The 19,738-nt window shown below is 40.3% G+C and overlaps 1 protein-coding gene across 3 annotated transcripts in view; it reads right to left on the reverse strand.

Annotated features, from left to right (window-relative positions):
* Exoc4 (exocyst complex component 4) overlaps nucleotides 1-19,738 on the reverse strand; it is a 754,883-nt gene that overhangs the window by 697,166 nt on the left and 37,979 nt on the right. For all 3 annotated transcript variants that reach the window (XM_028866155.2, XM_037203667.1, XM_037203668.1), the window contains exon 4: nucleotides 897-1,081. In XM_028866155.2, the coding sequence (XP_028721988.1) occupies nucleotides 897-1,081 (185 nt within the window). The remainder of the gene's footprint in view (nucleotides 1-896; nucleotides 1,082-19,738) is intronic.

Genomic DNA, 19,738 nt, shown 5'->3' on the forward strand with positions numbered 1-19,738 from the left:
TACTCATTTGCTCAATTTGTGCGCTTAGTAGTTTGTCTAGGACCCATCTGCTAAAGAGAAGTAGAAATTTCTCTTTTGATGTCTGAGTCTCTGGCTATACTGAAGCATCACACATAATGATGTCTTTGTTGTTGTTGTTGTTCAAACAACATAGGACTTTAAAGACTTCATTCCCAGCATGTACTATTCCAGTGCTCTCCTGGTATACAGCTGGATGAAAAGGCATAAACATGTATATCAGAAGATAGTGCTTAAAAGACCTTCTGAAAAGATCTTACATTTCTTTCTAGGAATGCCAGAAGGACAACCATTATGTGTAGTTACCATATAACTCTAATGATCTACTATCTTAAGATCTAGCCTTACTCCATACCAGGTCACTTAATGGCTTTCTTGAGCCTACCTAGACTGTTAAAAATAGGGCTGTGCTACAAACAGTCAAGGAATCAAAGTTTTTTTCAAATCTCTCCTAAGCTATTCCAAAATGAATTAGCTAAAGCTGAGAAGACTCTAGTAAATCTTAGAACTTCAGTTCATATATCTCTGTAATTTTTATTATTGCTGACCTCACTGTTCAATTTAAGAAGTTCTTTTTCACTTCCTTCTGAGAGCATAAGAGTGTTTCTGATCCATATATAACAGGCCCACTGGAGATATTTCTTACACACCCTTACAGAAGAGGACCAGAACAAATATACAATGAATGAATGAACAAACTTTGATGTTAGCCTCTCCGAATATGGCATATTTGCTATTATAAAAGCATCCATGAGTTCAGAGAGAGAGTACATTACAGGATAAGGAAAATATATCATAATATTCTAGAATACAAAGTATGTTTCTTCAAATAATGTCACTGCCACAAGACACTATAGTAGAGGGGCTCCTTAACCGACCTCATCTTCCCTTTTTCTTTGTTACGCTGCACAACTCGGCTAGTGGATTTGATGTACAGGTGCCGGTGCAGTTCCTCGATGAGAACCAAGTGCAGGTTCATCTTCTTGCTGTGAAGTTCCAGCCTGAGGTCACTGAGTCCTTCTACCTGGAGCAGTGGGCCCTCCAAAGACTCCACTGCTGACACCTGAAACAGGAAAGAAAACCAAGTAAGTACAGCTAGAGTCTAGGCAAACCTTAAGTTAGAAAGAATGGGAGTTCCTGAGAACTGTGTATGCAATATCAGACTCTGCAGAGTAGCATGTGGATTAAGCTAGTATGGCCCTTAAGGTTCTGCTAAGATAAATAGAACAAAAGACAAAAATAAAAGGAAAACCTGATAAAAGAATACATAAAGCCATGTAAGGCACCACAGCAAAGCTGTAGGTACTATTTACTGTCATACACATTGCTTGTCCAAGTACACATGTAAAATAATTATATTAATTCATGTTTTCACTAGAATTTCAAATACTGATGGTTGAAATCAAGTTCTTTTGGGGGGGGGAGGTGTTTTTAGTTTGGGTTATTTGTCTTGAGACAGGGTCTAACTATGTGGCCCTAGGTGGCTTCAAACTCACAATCCTCTTGCCTTAGGCTCCCTAGCACTGAACCACCACACGGGCTTGAATCAACTTTTAACACTAAGTCAAGGCACACTGCATAAACATTTTATTAGCTTCTTCTTATGGTAATCATGAGCCAGACAGAGCTCAGTTGGCCAAGGTCACATACGTAGCTATATAGAACCAAGCTAGCTATCTCATTTTTCTCATATGCACACGCATATAGACATAAATGTACTTTGGTATGCATACTACAGGTAAGAAGTAGCAATCATGACTTCTTGATAGCCTGAGTCAATCTGATAAACAGAGGGGATTGAAATGGAGAACTGAAGATAAAGTACAAAGGAGATATTCTTAAGATGGCTTAAGAGATATTAAAGACAAGAAGGAGTGAATGAATCAAATTGTACAGGAATGCCTATAATAGAGAAGTTGAAAGACAGGGAATCAAAAGTAACTGACTTTAAAAATTGAAGTGATAACTGGGAGGTGGAGAGGAGCACAAGTGGTATGATCTCATTTCTTTGTGTAAGTTCAATTCTTTCTCTATGTGATAATGCTCTTTTATATTTTGAAAGGAAAAAGGTACAGGGCATACTCTATTATTACTCAGGAGTGGGGCAAAAGGTGAAGGGAACTTGAAGGCTACAAGGTGGGAGAGGAAGATGAGGAAGGGGGAAAAAAGATGAATGCAAGCTAAGCCTGAAGGAGGAAAAAAAAAACCACCCCAGCTCCCTGAGGAACTAAGGTCTATGGTTATTCCCTACTTAGGTTTTGCTTCTCAATATTTCAGATAGGTGTAGCTAAAGGCAATAATAGCACCATTTACAACTGGGTAGCACATTAAACCTGATTATGGATATAAATATGACCCTAAAAACTAAATCATTCATATAAAAGCAATAGTTAATAAAAGTCATGAAATGCATTGGTAATCAAAATATTAATCACAGATCTACAGTGGTCTATGGAGTCATCTGGGAGCTTGTAGACAATGAATACAGAAAGCTCTGTGGCTGTCAAATACAAACCATCCCAAAATGACCTAAAAATAATAATAAAGCCCAATGGCCCACCTATAAACACATCACTTGTTTTGTGATGTGCTATAATCAAATGTCAGTAGTAAATAAGTTTTTTTAAGTTAAAGCAAGAAAGAATCATGGAGTGGAAGATTGACAAGCCCTGGGCCAGCTCTGCCCTCTGAAGCCTGCCCATTCATTTTCACACTGACTTGCAACTGCCCCTGCTATGACAGCCCCTGGGCCCTGTGCAGGCTGCCAGTAATTCCAAATGGAAAGGCAGACTCATAAAATGACCAAAGTGTCCCCAAGGAGGAAAAACAACAAATTCATTTATACTCATGCCCTTAAATGGATTTTAACTCAAGTCTCTAGTGAAGAAAAGAGGATGCATTAACCTTCAGTGACATCTAGATCCAGAAAATAAAAAATAATTTGGTAAACCACTGGTCCATCATATAGCCTTATCCCTTGAGGTAATTAAATCCAGCCAAAATATTTAAGCTTAAAAACTACCCACTGCACATCCACACTTGACTCGCTTGTAGGAATTCGCAAGAAAAGGATTTAATTCATCTCCCAAATACAAAATTACATAACAAGGCAACTTCCAAAGACAATCAAAAAAATTTTTAAACTTCAGATAAAACAATACCATGCCTAGCCATCAGTGTTCACAGGAGTTATTTTTAACAGTCCCTATTTACTATAAGGATAGAGAAAATGCATAGATTTACATGGTGTTTCAATACAGCATTTAAGCAAGTGTTCTTCAGCACACCATTGTAGTCATTTACACAAGCTTTGTTTCCTTAAAACCAAATATAATTTTCTCTTTCTCTCTCTCCCTCCCTCTTAGACACACACACACAGACACACAGACACACACACACACACACACACACACACACACACACACACAAAATCAAGGGTAGTCATAGAACTTAGAACTTTGAAATCCTCAACAAAAAAGACAATAGAGAATAGTCTCTATGGTTATTTGAATGAAAATGTCCCCATAAGCGAATATGTTTGAATGCTTGGTCTCCTGTTAGTGAAACTACTTAGGAAGGATTAGTAGGTGTGGTCCTTTTGGATGAGGTATGTTACTGTAGGTGGGCATTGAGGTTTCAAAAGTCCACAACAGCATCAGTCTCACTCTTTCCTTGCCTGCAACTTGTGGATCAGATGCATGCTGTTAGTTACTTCTGCAATGTCATGCCTGCCTGCCGCAATGCTCCCTCCTATTCTAGGATATTTCTGTGACAGGTCTGACCATGCTGATGTTTGTTGGAATATGGAAGATTTGGGGACCTTGGATTAGAAAAGCAGCTGAATGCTTTAAGCAGGGATTAATGGGGAAGATCGTAGTGCTGAGAGCCATGTAAACTATGGAGGACCAGCTCAAGAGGTTTCAGAGGAGAAGAATATTACAGACCTAGAGACCGTTCTTATGATATTTTGGCAAAGAATGTGACTGCTTTTTGCCTTTGTCCTAAAAATCTGCTGGAGCCTAAATTGAAGAGTTTTAGAATACTGGCTTTGGGAGAGGGAATGTCAAGGCAGCCTACCTAGTATTGACTGTGTTACAGGATTAGTAGTGATCACTCTTATGCAAATACACAATGAAAAGGAGCAAACAGGACAAAGAGAAATACAAAATGTACAGTTTGAGGAGAAAAGGAGCACAACGAAGTATAATGGTGGAACCAAATCTTGTGCCAAGGAGATAAGAAGTTTAAAGAAAAGCTGGATGCTAAATGAAAGAAAGAGAGTGGTAACCTCTGGGGCAAGACCAGACCCAGCTAATGCTGAAATTTGGGGAAAGAAAAGGTCTGAGGTATTTCCTAGGCCTAAACAACAAGGAAAGCTATGCAAATGTTATTCAAGGAGGGGGCACAGGTCCCAGCCTCAGCAAGCAGAAGAACATGGCTGTACTGGCCAGGTGGTTCTAGATTTAGAATCAAGGGTATAGGAAATGGGTTGTATAATCTTCCTCCCCAGTCAAAGAAAGCCACCAAGGCCAGACCTGTGACAAGGGAGTCCCTACCTGGAGGCCCAGAGAGACCAGCTATGAAGGTGAAATCTGGAGTACACTGGAGCCCCCAATTGTTGGAGGTGACAGAGCTGCAGTGAGGTAGCTGCCAAAGAGAGCTGTACACAGTAAGTGAAAGCAGCCCAGAGAGAAAAGTGTATTGCAATCAATAAAGCTAGAAGGAGTGGAGGACTGGAGGAACCCTCTGAGAAATTGGAGTTTGTCCTGCTGGATTCCAGTCTTGCTTTTGTCCAATATTTCCTCTTTATGCCCCCTTTCCTCCTTTTTTGGAATGGTATTGTACATTAGGTGCCACTGTATGTTGGAAGTATGTAAGCTGCTTTTCCCCTGTGAGATTGCCTTCAGTCTCACGGGAGACTTTGAACTTTTGAAATAGTGTTGAAAATGGAAGACTATGGGGACTTTTGAAGGTTAACTGAAAGTATTTTGCATTATAATATGACTACAACCCTATGGGGGCCAAGGAGTGGAATGTGGTGTTTGAATGAGAATGGCCCATAAGCTCATATCTTTGAATGCTTAGTTCCCAGTTAGTGGAACTATTGGGAAGGATTAGTAAGTGTAGCCTTGTTGGAGAAGGAGTGTCATTGGGGTTAAGCATTGAGGATTCAACAGCTCTCTCTGCCTGCAACTTGAGTACCAGATGTGAGCACACAGATACTACTCTGTGGGAGCCCGTTCTCGGGTTCCTCGTGGCTTTACCCAGCAGGTCCATATAGAGGGTGATCAGGACCACGGGCCTGAGTGCAGGTGTCTGAGATGGTCTGCACTTGGCTGTGCTGGGGGAGGAGGTCTTTTGCTCCACTCCTTGGCGTCTCTATAAAAACCCTGGGGCAGAGACAGTCAGGGCCCGTTGGAATAGGTTCCAGGCCCTCTCGAGGCTATCCTTTATTTTCTATCTGTTTATCTCTGCAATATTCTCTGCAATAAATCCTTCTATCTAATATTTCCTGCTGCTCGCACTCAAGAAAACTCTGGGAAGCTGTGGGGTTGATGGGTAAACACCCCACACTACTCCAGAACAATGCTTGCCTCCCTACCACCTGCTCCCTGTCAAGATAATCATAAACTAATCTAACCCTCAGAAATTGTAAGCAAGCCTCCAATTTAAGCTTCCTTTTATAATTAGCCTTGGTCATGAAAATGGCCATGTTATAAATTCACTGGGTAAGTCAGTTTTCCCATCACAGGGACAGAACATCAGAGATAAGCAACTTGCAAGGAATCCGTTTTTATTTTGGCTCATGGTTTCAGAGTTTCAGTTCTTACTGACAAAATCCTATTGCTCTGGGCTTAAGGTAGCACCATGTGTATGGCAGAAGCATGAAAAAAGGGGACACCTGCTCACCTCACAAAGCTAAGAAGCCAATACTCTTTTCCAGAGCACCTCATCCCATGATCTAATAATGTATTTCTACCAAGCCCCACCTCCTGATATTTCTACCACTCAAGAGTGTACCACAGGCTGGAGGTCTTAAGGATATGGGCCTCTGAGGGAGTGGGTTGACTAGGATCACTTATCAAATAACGTATCAATAAAGCAATAACAGGAATTTAAGATACTGCTATATTAAAAGACACAAAAACAAATTGGCTTCAGGAGGGTAGAATTATCAAAATTGGGTTCCTAAGTATGGCAGTCAACACAGAATTATGTTACAAATATGTATTAAAATTATAAAACTAGACAGACAACATGCAGAATGAAGATAATTAGCAAATAGCTAAGCATCACTTCATAGAACCGATCTTGTATATTTATAATCAAGCGGTCTTAAATAAACTCCTAGAATTCTCTAACATATCACATCATTTCTTAAAGTTGGATTGTTATATAATGAAAAGAATCAACTAAAAAGATTTGAAGTTTTCTTACATATTTTTAAATAAACATTGTAGTAAAGAAAAAAGGTACTACTAGCAAGAAACATTTTAAATACTTCTTGGAAATTTTTGTACAATTTTTTGATCATATTCACCCTCCATCTCTGAACTCATCCCAAATATACCCTGCTTCCCTTCCCACCCAACACTGTATCCTTTCCATCCCCTCTCCATCATCAAGGGCTCAAATGTTCTTAGATACATGGCCTACCACTGGAGTATGGTCAACTCACCTAGCACAGTCCAAATATACAATTACCAAACCAAAAGTTCAAAATCTTCTGCCTGTTGGTGACATCTATGTCTACTAAAAATAAGGTCTTTGTAATGAGTATGTAGTGAGCTACTTAACTATAGCTATGTCATCTCATGAAAATATTCCTAACAATACTTTTAAGTGAAAATTATCTTAGGTAAAACTAGTCTCTGGACCAAACCTCAATTCCTATAAAATGTGACCCTCACTCAGCTAAAGATTAACTGCCTGACCATTTAACTGCTATCTCTCTGCTTCTGTAAAAAGGCTTGCTTGTTGCAGATGTCCAGAGCTGCCTTTCTGTGTATCACAATTGTGGGTTTTGACCTTAAAAACTCAAACGAACTGGAGATTGAGGCTGCTTCCTGCTAAACTGCTTGAGACAGTCCTGCTGGAGGTTAATATTCCATTCAACTTATTCAGGCCACTGGAATTTTCCTCTTCAGGTACCCATAAACAAATAACTGCCATGGCCATTTGTTTCTTCCTACATTTTATTTCTCAATTTGATGTTAGCATCAAGAACCTTCAGTTCTTGATGCTAACATCAAATTGAGATTATTTCATAGTAACTGACTATCTTCAGCAACCCTTAAACTTTTAAGCAACAACAACAAAAATCTAATTTTTGTGCTCTGTTGTGAATCAGTAGAAACATTTTAAGGAACACTTTGAAGTTGGCCATTCTTAGCAACTTCATTAAAGAAATGCTATAAAGGATTTTTTTTTTTTAATTTGGGTGAGGAGAGATTTGCATAGGTATATGAAATTATCAACTATTTCTAAAAGAAATTAAGATGCAAGCAAAAGAAAAGAAGAAGAGAAGCAGGAGCCTTCACCCTCATCCCTCTAAACGGACCCTTACTCCCAAGTGTCCACCTAGCTGTAGATGGCTAGAGACATCTACCTCCAGGCCTCCCTGTGGAGATGCCCTGGTTCACACCTCTAAGTGTGAGACCAAGAATCCTACATCCTTCTATTTCCAAATGCTTCTACCTTACTGCAGTTAATTTGAAAAATTTTAAATATTTATCAGACAGGAACTAAAAAGAGCAACTGAACAAAGCTTTAAAGATAACAGTTTCAGATATTACTGTTTTCACAGGTCATAATGATCAAATATTGGTTATTTAGCTTATTTCAACCTGTCAAAATCGCCAGACTCAAAACTGGTAGAAACAAAGAAAAATCTTGCTGTCCCACAAAGAAACATGCAAACAAAGCAAAAGTGACATGGAAAAACAATTGTTTTTCAAAAAGGGGTGTACTGGAACCCAAACCAGTCTAGCAAGCACACCAAAGGCTAAGAAGGCTTCTATCTATTATCCCTAAATGGTGGATCACTAACTACAGAAGTGTCAGCTCAAGTCTGTAAACAGGCAGTAGCTGGACAGGAGGTTAAGCAAAAGTATTCTTTTGTGTGTAAAGCTGATAGGCTCCTGTGCAACACTGTGGTTTTCTGAGTCTTTGTAATCTTCTTTTCACTCTTAGTCTTAGGCTGTGTATCATCCTGCTGGTGTGAGTGACTAGCTCATCCACAATGGGGAAGGAGAAGTTTCAGGAATAGAAGTCCTTGTCAGCACTACTTTTGATAAAATTTTTAAAAGCAAAGTTTCTCCCACAATTAAGTCATTTATACCAGACTCTAACAAAGCATAGAGGCCAAAGGTACTAAGAATGGAAAAAAAAATTACAAAGACTCTGAAAACCACAATCTGCATAGGAGCACATCAACTTTACACACACACAAAATATACTTTTGCTTAACCTCCTGTCCAGCTACTACCTGTTTACAGACTTGAGCTGACAATAGTTTTGAAACAAATTTGATAACCTTCCTAATTTAACCTTGAAAAGGTCTAGTCTTTGCCTCCCTGAATGTGCCTGTGATTTGTCAAAGCATGTGTGGCCAGGAATAAATATTATTCCTGAGTAAATACATTTGGAAAGCTGTTCTACCTATTATTATTTTAGTCTGATAAACCTAATAATTTCAGGAGCAAGTCTGAAAACTTTGGGGTATCTGGACATCATAGTACTATTGTAAAATACTGTATCCTTTATATAACTCTGAAGAGTATCCTCTTCCTGAAATCTGTACTAAAACCTTTCCTTAATGAATTCCCACTTTGCTAAATATTCACACATGCAACACCGCTCTGCGTATTTAACTGCATCAGATGAATTAGGAATATTTTTACTAATAAACTATAACACCATAAGAGATATGAAGTATAAAAGGTAAATCTGTTAGGATTCTGCACGTGCACAGCTCGAGGTCTTGTCTGGCGCCTTACGTCATCAGCAGGAGACTACGTACCGCCATAAAAAGCTGATAAAGACCCCCACGCGCTCTCTCTCTCTCTGCACCTCTCTTTCTGTGTTTCCTCTCTCTGTTCCCTCTGCCAGGTCTGTCTCCCCACCCCCTCACACCACCCATCTTTCCCTCCAATAAAGCTCTAAAAACTAATAATAGTTCCTACTGTGCTCATGCAACCGCTGCTGCAGCCACATCCCTCTGTCTGCTGCAGTGTCTCCACTACACTGGCAATTGGTTAGTCCCTTCCTGTGGCTTTGCAGCCTGAGGTATATTATTCTCCAGACCTCCCATGGGGGTGGGGGGTGAGGGGGTGCCCTCAGACTGCACAGGCAAGGACACATTCTGTCTTGACAAAGTATAGGATGCTGTCGGACCACCAGGTGGTCCACGTGCTGCATACGCTACCAGCTCTTACTCATAAAGTGAGGGTGTTTTGGGTAACTTGTGCTGATTCATAGATCCTTCTCCTTGCCTCAGGGATGCCTGGGATTAGAGTCTGATCCTAGTTTGTTACTTTATTTTTTTATTTTTCTCTCTCAGCTGCAGCCATGGGACAAAGGGGTGGATACCAGTAAATTTGGCAGATATCAGTAAATTTGGCCACATAACAGCGTCTTGGGAACTTCTGCCAGCGAATGGGCAAATGAAAAGAGTTACTTTATCCCCAAACTTTCTGCTAAAGCTCTGAACCCTTCTCCCTCCCCATTTCTGATGTTTTCTCTGCCACGTGCAACCATTTCTGTCTGACTTCCGCTTTCTGCTCTCTGGCAGTGGACGGGCTCTAACCCACCCCATCTCAACTCCTAAACAAGTGGGTAGGTTCTCTACTGTTGTATGGGCCACTTCTGCTGACTCTCACTTTAACTCACCTTAACTCCTCCCACTCATTCTCAAGCTGCCTTGAGAGGCACAGATGGGTTTGGAAGCGGGCTAGGATCCATGCAAATAAGTTTACAATAGTCAGGATGGCTCTTGAGCCAGAGATCAGTTTATAGCTTGCCCTCAGGCAAGTCTTCCAAAAGCTGTCCTCAAGCCAGCAAATATCAAGGGAAAAAAATTCAAGACACAGAGTAAAATCCGTCTCTTGTTCCCCAGACCTCCCCGACTAAAACTTAAGCATCTAGAGAGCAAGGCTCCTGACCTCACAGGCAAAAGTGTAATCTGTGGCATTCAAGGTGTGCCAGGGAAGAGATAAAAAAAAAAAAGAGAGAGAGAGAGAGAACAAAATTGCCAAGTGCTGGCACACCCTGGCTCCCGAAAGCTGGTGGGTCCCTGTTTTAAGTGAGGAAAAAGGCCACGTGGGCTAGTGAGTGCCCTGCCAGGCCATCAATAGCTTAGTTGAAAGTGCCACCTAAAAAGACAACCGGTCAGCTGACTTGACTGCCCCCAGGCACCAAGATGGCATGAAAACATCAAGCTAAGACTTCCAGCAGACCTAGGTTTGGCTACAGGCTCACAGGGAACCCAGAACGCAGCATGGAAGCGATCCGTTTCTTTCCTTCTGGACACCAGAGCCACTGACCCAGTCCTGGGAGTTTGGGAATATCACCTCTCCTCATTTCCCTATTGTCAGGGTAGGGAGGACAGCCTCACCCACCTCACCAGACTTAATTGTACTTTCAGGGTTACTTAATGGGAAAAAGACTTCCAGCTAAGATAGAAGCTTTCATTTCATTGCTCCTTCCATGTGCCTCCCTCCAGACCCACCCGTCTATGCTTCTCCTCTTCGTGCACACAGACAGGGCCCTGATCTTTGCCTTGTCCCTTATTCCAAAGAAATATGTTCTCGTGCACCACAAGCTTTTCTTCCCAGTTCCCTGTTCTAACTCACTGCTCAGCTTATGGTACAGAAACACCACAGAACTGGAGTCCAGAGATCATCAAGGAACAAACTGTAACAGCTAAAAGGTATTTACACCCCCAGTCCCAAAAGTATCCAGGCTCTACAAAAACAGACTTTAATATAACCATCTATTACTGTTAAACGCTCTCAACAGTTGATCACCTGTCTCCTGGATGCCAAACTAGGAAAGGAAACAGGCGCTTTATATAATCTGTCTCTGATAAAGCTTAACATGTTCCAATCTCTCTGTCTTTCGCATTAACACTAACCAATATAAGCAGAGTACTAAACACCACAAATGGTCACTAATCTTCTCATGGCTGCTTCTTAATATGTTCAAAATTTTTTCCCAAGCTCCAGAAACCAGCTTAAATCCATCTGGACAGGTCAGATCTGCTTCAGGCCTTTCCTGTCTCATCAGCATCCTGTCAGACACAAAAGCAGCCAGGGTGCCAAGCCAAGAGGGATGAACAGCTCCAGAGCAGGACAGCCTTACTCACCATCCCAAGACACCTGTCTACCTTGGAAGACACCCTTCCTTATTCCCCCTAAGAGCCAATCGATGCCCACCAAGTCAGCTGGAAGCTGTTTTTCTGGGAGAAATGACACCTCTATTCCTATTTACTTGCTTTTTTATAATAAGCAAAAGTCTGGAATGTTAGGATTCTGTACATGCACAGCTCAGGTCTTGTCTGGCGCATTACGTCATCAGCAGGCGGTCACCAGCAGGCGACTACGTACCGCCTTAAAAAGCTGATAAAGACCCCCACGTGGGCTCTCTCTCTCTCTCTCTCTCTCTCTCTCTCTCTCTCTCTCTCTCTCTCTCTCTCTCTCCTCTCTCCTCTGTGTGTGTGTGTGTGTGTGTGTGTGCGCGCGCGCTCACTCCTCTTTCTGTTTCCTCTCTGCTCTGCTCCTGCCATCTTTCTGTCTCTCCAGGCCTGGTTTCTTTCTAATAAAGCTCTTTCGAACTCTGGTAGTCATAGGCGTGACTCGTAACTTTTCCACCACGCCTGCGACCCACCAGCACCATTCATTCTTTCAAAATCCATGTTCATCGATGAAGTGTAAAAAGTAAATCTCAGTTGCTGATGTAAACTCAGTGACATCACCCACTCAACTTTTGGCTATATCATGACAGCTCTTGTGGTTACAAGAGCTACTCCATGAAAAAAAAATTAGGTAGGAGTAAGAGTGTGGGGTATGTAAAGGAGACTAAAAGGAGTCCATTCAAGGCTCAGAGCAATATTGAGGTTTAGGGGAGGTTTGGGGGTTTATAGGAAAAGCAATTTCTGATGCTTTCCTAGAGAAAGCAATTTTTGGGTTCTCTGTGGCTCTACAATGCCAGTGTCTGAAGGCCTCAGGGCTATTGACAGTCTGCTGCTTAAGACAGACTTCCCAAGATAGCTGCACCACACAGCAAGGCCAAGTGCCTGGAGCAAGAACATATTTTCCCCACTAAGTCCTCAGTCTGTATGCTAATCAACAGTGATCAGGTCAGACCATCAAAACTGCCCATTCTTAAACCAATCTGATAACATACCATTGATCTGACCTATTCAGGGCCCCATCACTCTCCGGAAGCCCAGCATCTACAATGCAGACTCAGCAGGCTCTCATCATTACAAACAGGACACTGTCTAGCTCCACTCTCCTTTCATTACTGCCAGGGTTATTGCATGTTTTTATTTAATAAACCTTCATCAGCTCAAATGAAGGGTTGTTATTAGTTGAGCTAACAGCCAAATGATAATACTCCAGAGAGATATCAGTGCTTGTTGGTGCATTAACAAAGAGAGAAGAAGGGCTGAGGTCAAGTACACCTCAAGTAAATGAGGTGATATTGGGTACTCGGGGCTTAATGCAATAGACTGCCTGAGAGATAATGGAATTTACAGAATAAAGCAAATAACATGAAGTTATTGATAAGTGAATAAAGGAAGGAGGGCCTGTAAGATAAATATCAGCAAAAAAAAAAAAGGCCATCTGTGAATTTCTTCTTTAGACTCTTTCTAATCTATCTCAGAAAACAAAAGTCCAAAGAGACCAAACAGGAACTGTAGTTTCATCCAAGACCTCACCACATTAGCACATACGCCCATACTCTCATTAAGCTCTTCTTAAACTCCGATTGGACAAGCACTCCTTCTAAGTTTTTGTTTCTTTTTTGCCCCTCTATCATGGGTTCTGCCACAAATAACTCTCATATTTCATTAAAACAACTTTTCTTCTCTTTTTCTGTCTTGAAGTAGGGCCAGTTGGGTCTCCTAAGATATTCATCAGGCCAGACGTCACAGAATGACATTAGCTGAGAGATAAAATGTACAAACCTTCTATTATAGAAGATCTTTAAAGATTAACTAGGTGCTATCTTGATGTTATGGGGGAGGGGGTGATATTGTTTTCTTAAGCTTTATTTTTCTTCCACATTCCAAAAGTAATAAATGTTTAATCAAGGGAACTTGAAAGACACAAAAATTCACAAAGAAGAACTTCATTCATCAAAGTTCTTAAGCATGTCTTTTTTTTCATTTTGTAATAAATTAGGAAAATTAGCACATAATAAAAACCTATGAATGTGTTGTGCTATCATACCAGTTCACACTATGAGTACATCACAAATGACTTTAATAAATTCCCTAATTGTAATTCATTGCAAATGTCTATCACAAATCTTACTGTGATAAATAGCTATATCCATAAAAACATTAACACAGGTGCTCCTGAACAAAGAATAGTTGAAAAATCTTCCTTAACATAAAACTCTACAAGTAAAATTCCGATCCAGGGGTCCTGAGGCATAAAACCAAATTAAGAGTCTTTGTATTCTAAAAAGCCTTACCAAAAATAAATAAATAAAACCCTTACTTCCCTGATTAAACTACATTTTACACCTTACTGAATGAAAAATAAAAAGAAATAAAAAAGACATGACTCCTCCTAGGTACTGTCGGGGAGTTTGTTGGAGATACAAGGGAGAACATAGTCAGAAGCAGGGACATCTGGGAGAGTCCAGAGTGAACATGGCCAGTCTGAGCTGGGTCATGTAAGGAGAAAGACGGGGAGAGAGCAAGAAAGGAGCCTCAGACCAAGAGGGGGTGACTTGGACAAAGAGACTGGCCAAGAGAGTAGATTAAAAACACCAGGTAACCAAAATGGCTGGATTATATAGGGAGCAGGGAGGGCAGCCCTGCTCCTAGGCTAGAGAATAGAGAAGCTCAGGGTATGCATGAGATGTGCCAGCCAGAAGAGCCCTGAAACTCATAGACACTGAGGGACTTGCAGAGAGAACTTGGCAGCTAGATCAGCATCTGCTTTGATATGTTTTGATATGTTAATGGACTTCTCAGTTAGCCTTTTGTCCCAGGGTTTGAGACCTAACACACACAAAAAAAAAAAATTGTAAACTGCATACAAGGAAAGGGGCTCCCTTGTTTGGATCCTGTGTGTGGTGATATTGTGTTCCTCAAAATATTGTGCACCCTAATAAACTTATCCGGGGTCAGAGACAGAACAGCCACTAGATACAAAGGCTAGAAAATGGTGGCACTCACACCTTTAATCCTAGCACTCCAGAGGTAGAAATCCCTCTGGATCTCTGTGAGTTCAAGGCCACATTGGAAATGGCCAGGCCTGGTGACACAAGCCATTAATCCCAGAAAGTGCACCTTTAATCCCAGGGATTGGTGGTAGAAAGCAGAAAAGTATATAAGGCGTGAGGAACAGAAACTAGCAGCATTTGGCTGGTTAAGCTTTCAGGCTTCTAGCAGCACAGTTCAGCTGAGAGCCATCTGGATGTGAGGACACAGAGGCTTCCAGTCTGAGGAAACAAGATCAGCTGAGAAGTTGGCCAGGGGAGGTTAGCTGTGGCTTGTTCTGTCTCTCTGACCATCCAGCGTTTCACCCAATAACGGGCCTCAGGTTTGATTTTATTAATAAGACTCTTTAAGATTTCTGCTACACCTGTGTTCCTTTCAATTCTCAGTTCTCACCAGCACTCTATGAAGAGTATTCAAGTATAAGTTTCTCCTTAGGTAGAACACTAGGAAAGAAATTCTCTTTTAACAAGTGTCGTAATCACTTGTCACTTACCTAGCATCTTGTTAGCCTGGGACAAGAAAGAGTTTTAGAACAACTCTCCTAGGAGCTCTCAGAGCATCTCTTCAAACTCACACTTAATCCAGACCATTTCAAGTGTATTCTGCACGTGTCCCTAAAACCACTGGAAATGCTGAGCAGTCTCACCAGCCCTTTACTAACAAGCATTCTGAATATTCCATAAAGAAAAGGGGGCAGTTCATATTAACAGCTAGGGAAACACACTAATTAGAATCAGGATGAATTCAGAGAAAACAGACATTGTAACAAGTTAATTCTAGCCTGTCAAGGTAAGTAAAAATTACTAAGCATTCTCAGACCATAATCAGGTTGACACATATACATCTATCAGCAACACAGGTTGCCATCATCTAAACTAGCACAAAGATCTAGTTCACATCTGCTTGAAGACCAACCAGTCAAATATCTGTTCAGAGAAGCCCATAGGTGAAACAGAAACCAAAATATAATGGATGACAACAAATAACTTAGGCATTATTCTGAACCATTCCTCCTCTAAACTCAAGTGTGTAAACATTTGTGTAGTTTACCTGACTAAACAACATGTGTACCCTAGTGACACTGGCATCAGGACAGAAATGCTGCTGGTGCAGTGTAAACAAGTCCAGGACTACTATCTGTTCTTTTCGCTTGGCACTTGGTAATGATGATGACAGTGATAGCACCTATAGCATTTTTTTTTTAAGATTTATTTATTTATTTATTATGTATACAGCATGTATGACTGCAGGCCAGAAGAGGGCACCAGATCTCATTACAGATGGTTGTGAGCCACCATGTGGTTGCTGGGAATTGAACTCAGGACCTCAGGAAGAGCAATCAGTGCTCTTAACCTCTGAGCCATCTCTCCAGCCCCAGCATTTTAAAACTTTATACTGCTTTACATTTGACAGAGCACATCTTGCATGCAATATTTCACCTTTATTCTTACAAAAATTCAATATTAATCATTTTTATAGATAATAATACTAAGAATCAGGGTCAGAAAGTGATTCACCTGTCTAGACTGAAAGCACTGGTGACTTGTTGAGGCAAGACCAGAATCTAGAACATCTTAGATTGAAACCCTTTTTGTTCCCACTTTGTCACACTGACACAGCCACCATGTGTCAATTAATAAAGTTGTACCCCAATTTCAATCCATTAAAGCCATGCAGTAAGACCAACAGCAAAGATGCAAGAGGTACATGAGCAAGATGAGAGTACAGAGTCCAAACCTGTTAAATTGCCTAGCTTAACTAGTACACTAAACTCTTTTAAACATCAGAATACAAGTCAGATGGTCATCATGAATGTAAATATCACCATTGTAGTTTTACACAAATACTTGCTATTAATACTTCAAGTTGGTGTTAAACAAAGCACGGACAATGAGTCTTGCTCCATTCAACAGCACAAGCTAAACCCTACACCAAGAATTACAAATTTGACTGTTAACTGGCATTACTTGGAGACCGTCAAAAACAACCAAAGTTAGCAGCCTGCCATCAGAGGCTTCAATTTCATCAGTTGGAGTTGTGGCCTAGACTTTAGAATTCTTGGGAGATCCTCCAATGCACAGTTAGGAATCACTGCTCCAGACAAGGTAAATGAAAATTACTAAACCTCATAAGGGGTCACATAATGAAATGGAATTTCTGTTGATTTTAAAAATAAAAGAGGTAAATGAATAGCAGATTAAAAGAAGCAAAAATGAAGATACCTACCAAATCATCTGATTTTTAGAAACCCTAGCCATCAAAGCCAAATATAAATAAAAATAAGTTTGAGCAGCAGGAAAAATGGTTACTACAAAGCTCTGTATTTTTATTCTAAAATAAAAAATAAACTGCAGCTACCACAAACCTATTCATTAATTTGGTACACAAAAGCCAACTTGGTCACTAATTTTGCTTTTAGCTTTTCCTAACTTATCAGACAGATGTTTGAGGGAATGAGAGCTTTCAAATGAAGTTAAAAGCAGCCTCAGATGATTACCCAAAAATAGCAAGCCACATTAAGCCTGCCCCCACTCTCCCTAGTATTCCTTTCTTTTTGCATGTCCCCCACTGTACTTATCACGACATGAACACTATTTCCCATCTCTCACGCTGCTGCTAGCACATGACCTCTTCCAAAGTCAAGACCACCTTCACAGACAACCAAGCCCAAAACGGAAGTGATCAACAACAGCATCACCATCTGTAAATCGAGTTCCAGGGGATCTGATGTCCTTTACTGGCCTCTGTGAGCACCACCCATACAAGGTGCAAAGACACACATGGAGGCAAAACACCAATACTATAAAATAAAGCTTTAAATGTAGAAAAACTCTAGTCTTTTATTCAATTACTAAATTTGTGCCACATTGTTTCTTTCCTGACAAATTAATACTGTAGAACATTAGCCTTAAACGTTGATATTGAAATCAGGAACACATGGGCCTTAGCAATGATTATCACAGTACTCCTCACTGACATGTTTTTATTGTGCTACAGACAAACCCATATAGAGTTCTGGAATGCTTGTGCAGTCACTGAACCACTGTTAGGTTGATACCCATTAGCCCACTATATGTTCAACTCCTTATATCCAAGATGCTTTCACATCAAGAGCCCTCCCAGAGTGATGATAAAAACAAAAACTCTCAAGCCTGGGAAAGTGGATTTACATTTGCCTGGTTTTGTTACTTGTCCATTAATCATTTGAGAATCAATGCATGATCACCTCCTCCCAGTCCATAAGAAGAGAAAGTAAGTTCAGTATGTGTGCTAATTTCAACTTCACTGGTACAAATAAGAACAACCTCTGTGGTTCATCATTCCTGAGATCTAAACCAGAAAGAATAGCTGACACCAGCTAACACTCAAATCAATACTATTAATAAGCCATTTCCAATCCTGAAACTGGTTTATATCTAACTTTGATGTCTAACAGGTTAGTGTATTTAGTTAGCTACTGCTTACAATTAGTGAATTTCCCATGAAAATGTATTTGATGTAGGCTGAATGAGGAATTAATGATAGAGAACTTGAATTCCATCCACGCCAAATCCCAGAAATATGGCAGAGAACTTTGGATCTTGATCATCCATCTGTGCACGTGTTAAGGAATACTAGAACAGCAGCTTTCTTAAGAATCCCTTTGACTAGAAAATAGAAGCTAGTCATGCCACCGCTGATAGCAAGTGTGCTACTCCCTGGTGGCCAACTCCCTGGCACCAGCACTAGAACTGAAATAGAATGATTGCTTTATGTTCCCATCACTACCCCTACCAACAGCCAGCTGCTCTTGGATCTGCACCATCATTAGGTCTGAGGGCAAAGTGCTGCAGGGCCCCATCCCTACTGTGCCTACTGGTTCAAGAGGCCTTGACAAGAGCAGAGCTGACTCAGCAGTGCCTGAGGAAACATTAGCACACTCCCAAAATACCACTCCCACCCTTGAAATGGCCATAAAGAGGCACACAACCCCGACTACTGAGTGTACCACCCAACATGGCCCCTCCAGATAGTGGGTCTGTCTAACCTGTTACAACACATACTGCATTTAAAGCTATTAGTTACAGCCAAAAAAGCGTGGCAGAGATTACATTATGGTGCCCAACTGGCACCAAAACCAACCAAATACCCCCCAAGACATAAAATCTGAAGAAAGCTATTTACAATAGCAGCCACCTTATGCAAAAAACAACAAAAAGAAGTGATCTACCAACTGTGGAAATATCAGTGTAGGATCATAGGAAATATGAAAGACAATGTAACAGATGCCTTCAAAGAAAACAAAAACTCCCTATCAACAAATTCCAAAGAAAATGACACTGAAGAAATGCCTACTTTTTTATGAGGAAAATCGGTGAGAATTAAGAAGATACAAATAATCAAACAAAACTAGAAAAACAATTCATGACAAGTGGCAGATTCAGCAGAAAGAAATCTTCTAAAAGAACAAAAAGAAATCTTAGAAATGGCAACCATAATAAATAAAATTTTAAAATTCACTTGAAATTTCTAGTCTCAACAGTAGACTAGACCAAGCAGAAGAAAGAATACAGAACCTTAAAAAACAGATCTTATGAAATATCCTAGTCAAACTGGGGGACAGGGAGAGGGTTCAATAAGAAATAGAGAATAAAGACCCTTGGAACATGATAAAAATGGAGAAGAAAAAAAAAATCTGCCATAATCTGACCTGGCTAGTCCACTGTGGAGTATGTGTCAAAAGCAAATGGCATCAATATACAAAAAAAGAGATGGTTAAATACTCTTGTTTATTGTTGTACTATTCATGATAGCTGAGATGTGGAATCAACCTAAATGCCCATTAATGAATAATTAGGTGATGAAAATATGGTAGTTGTACACAATGAAATATTATTCATATCTAGTGTCCTATCATTTACAGAAAAGGATGGAACAGGTAGATATAACATTAAGTGAAATAAATCAAATACAGAAAGAGGAAAACTGCATGTTCCCTCCCATATACAGATGCCAAAAAGTTAAGATGAATGTAACACTGTAATTACGAAGGAAGAGGAAATTGAACATTATCAAAATACAGTTAGAAGTAATTAGTGGTCCTATAGCACAAAGAGATGACTAGAGTTCAAATTAACCTATTATATATTTTATGAACAACTAGCAGGGCCCAAAGGCTCTAAAGACAATGTCATGATGAGAAAATTAAAATTAAAATAAGTTCTTTGCATTTTTCGTAATCTGTATCTTGTAGAAAAACAATGGGTTACAAATAACGAT

This window comes from Peromyscus leucopus, chromosome 3 (assembly GCF_004664715.2).
Source record: "Peromyscus leucopus breed LL Stock chromosome 3, UCI_PerLeu_2.1, whole genome shotgun sequence".
NCBI classification, from domain to species: domain Eukaryota; kingdom Metazoa; phylum Chordata; class Mammalia; order Rodentia; family Cricetidae; genus Peromyscus; species Peromyscus leucopus.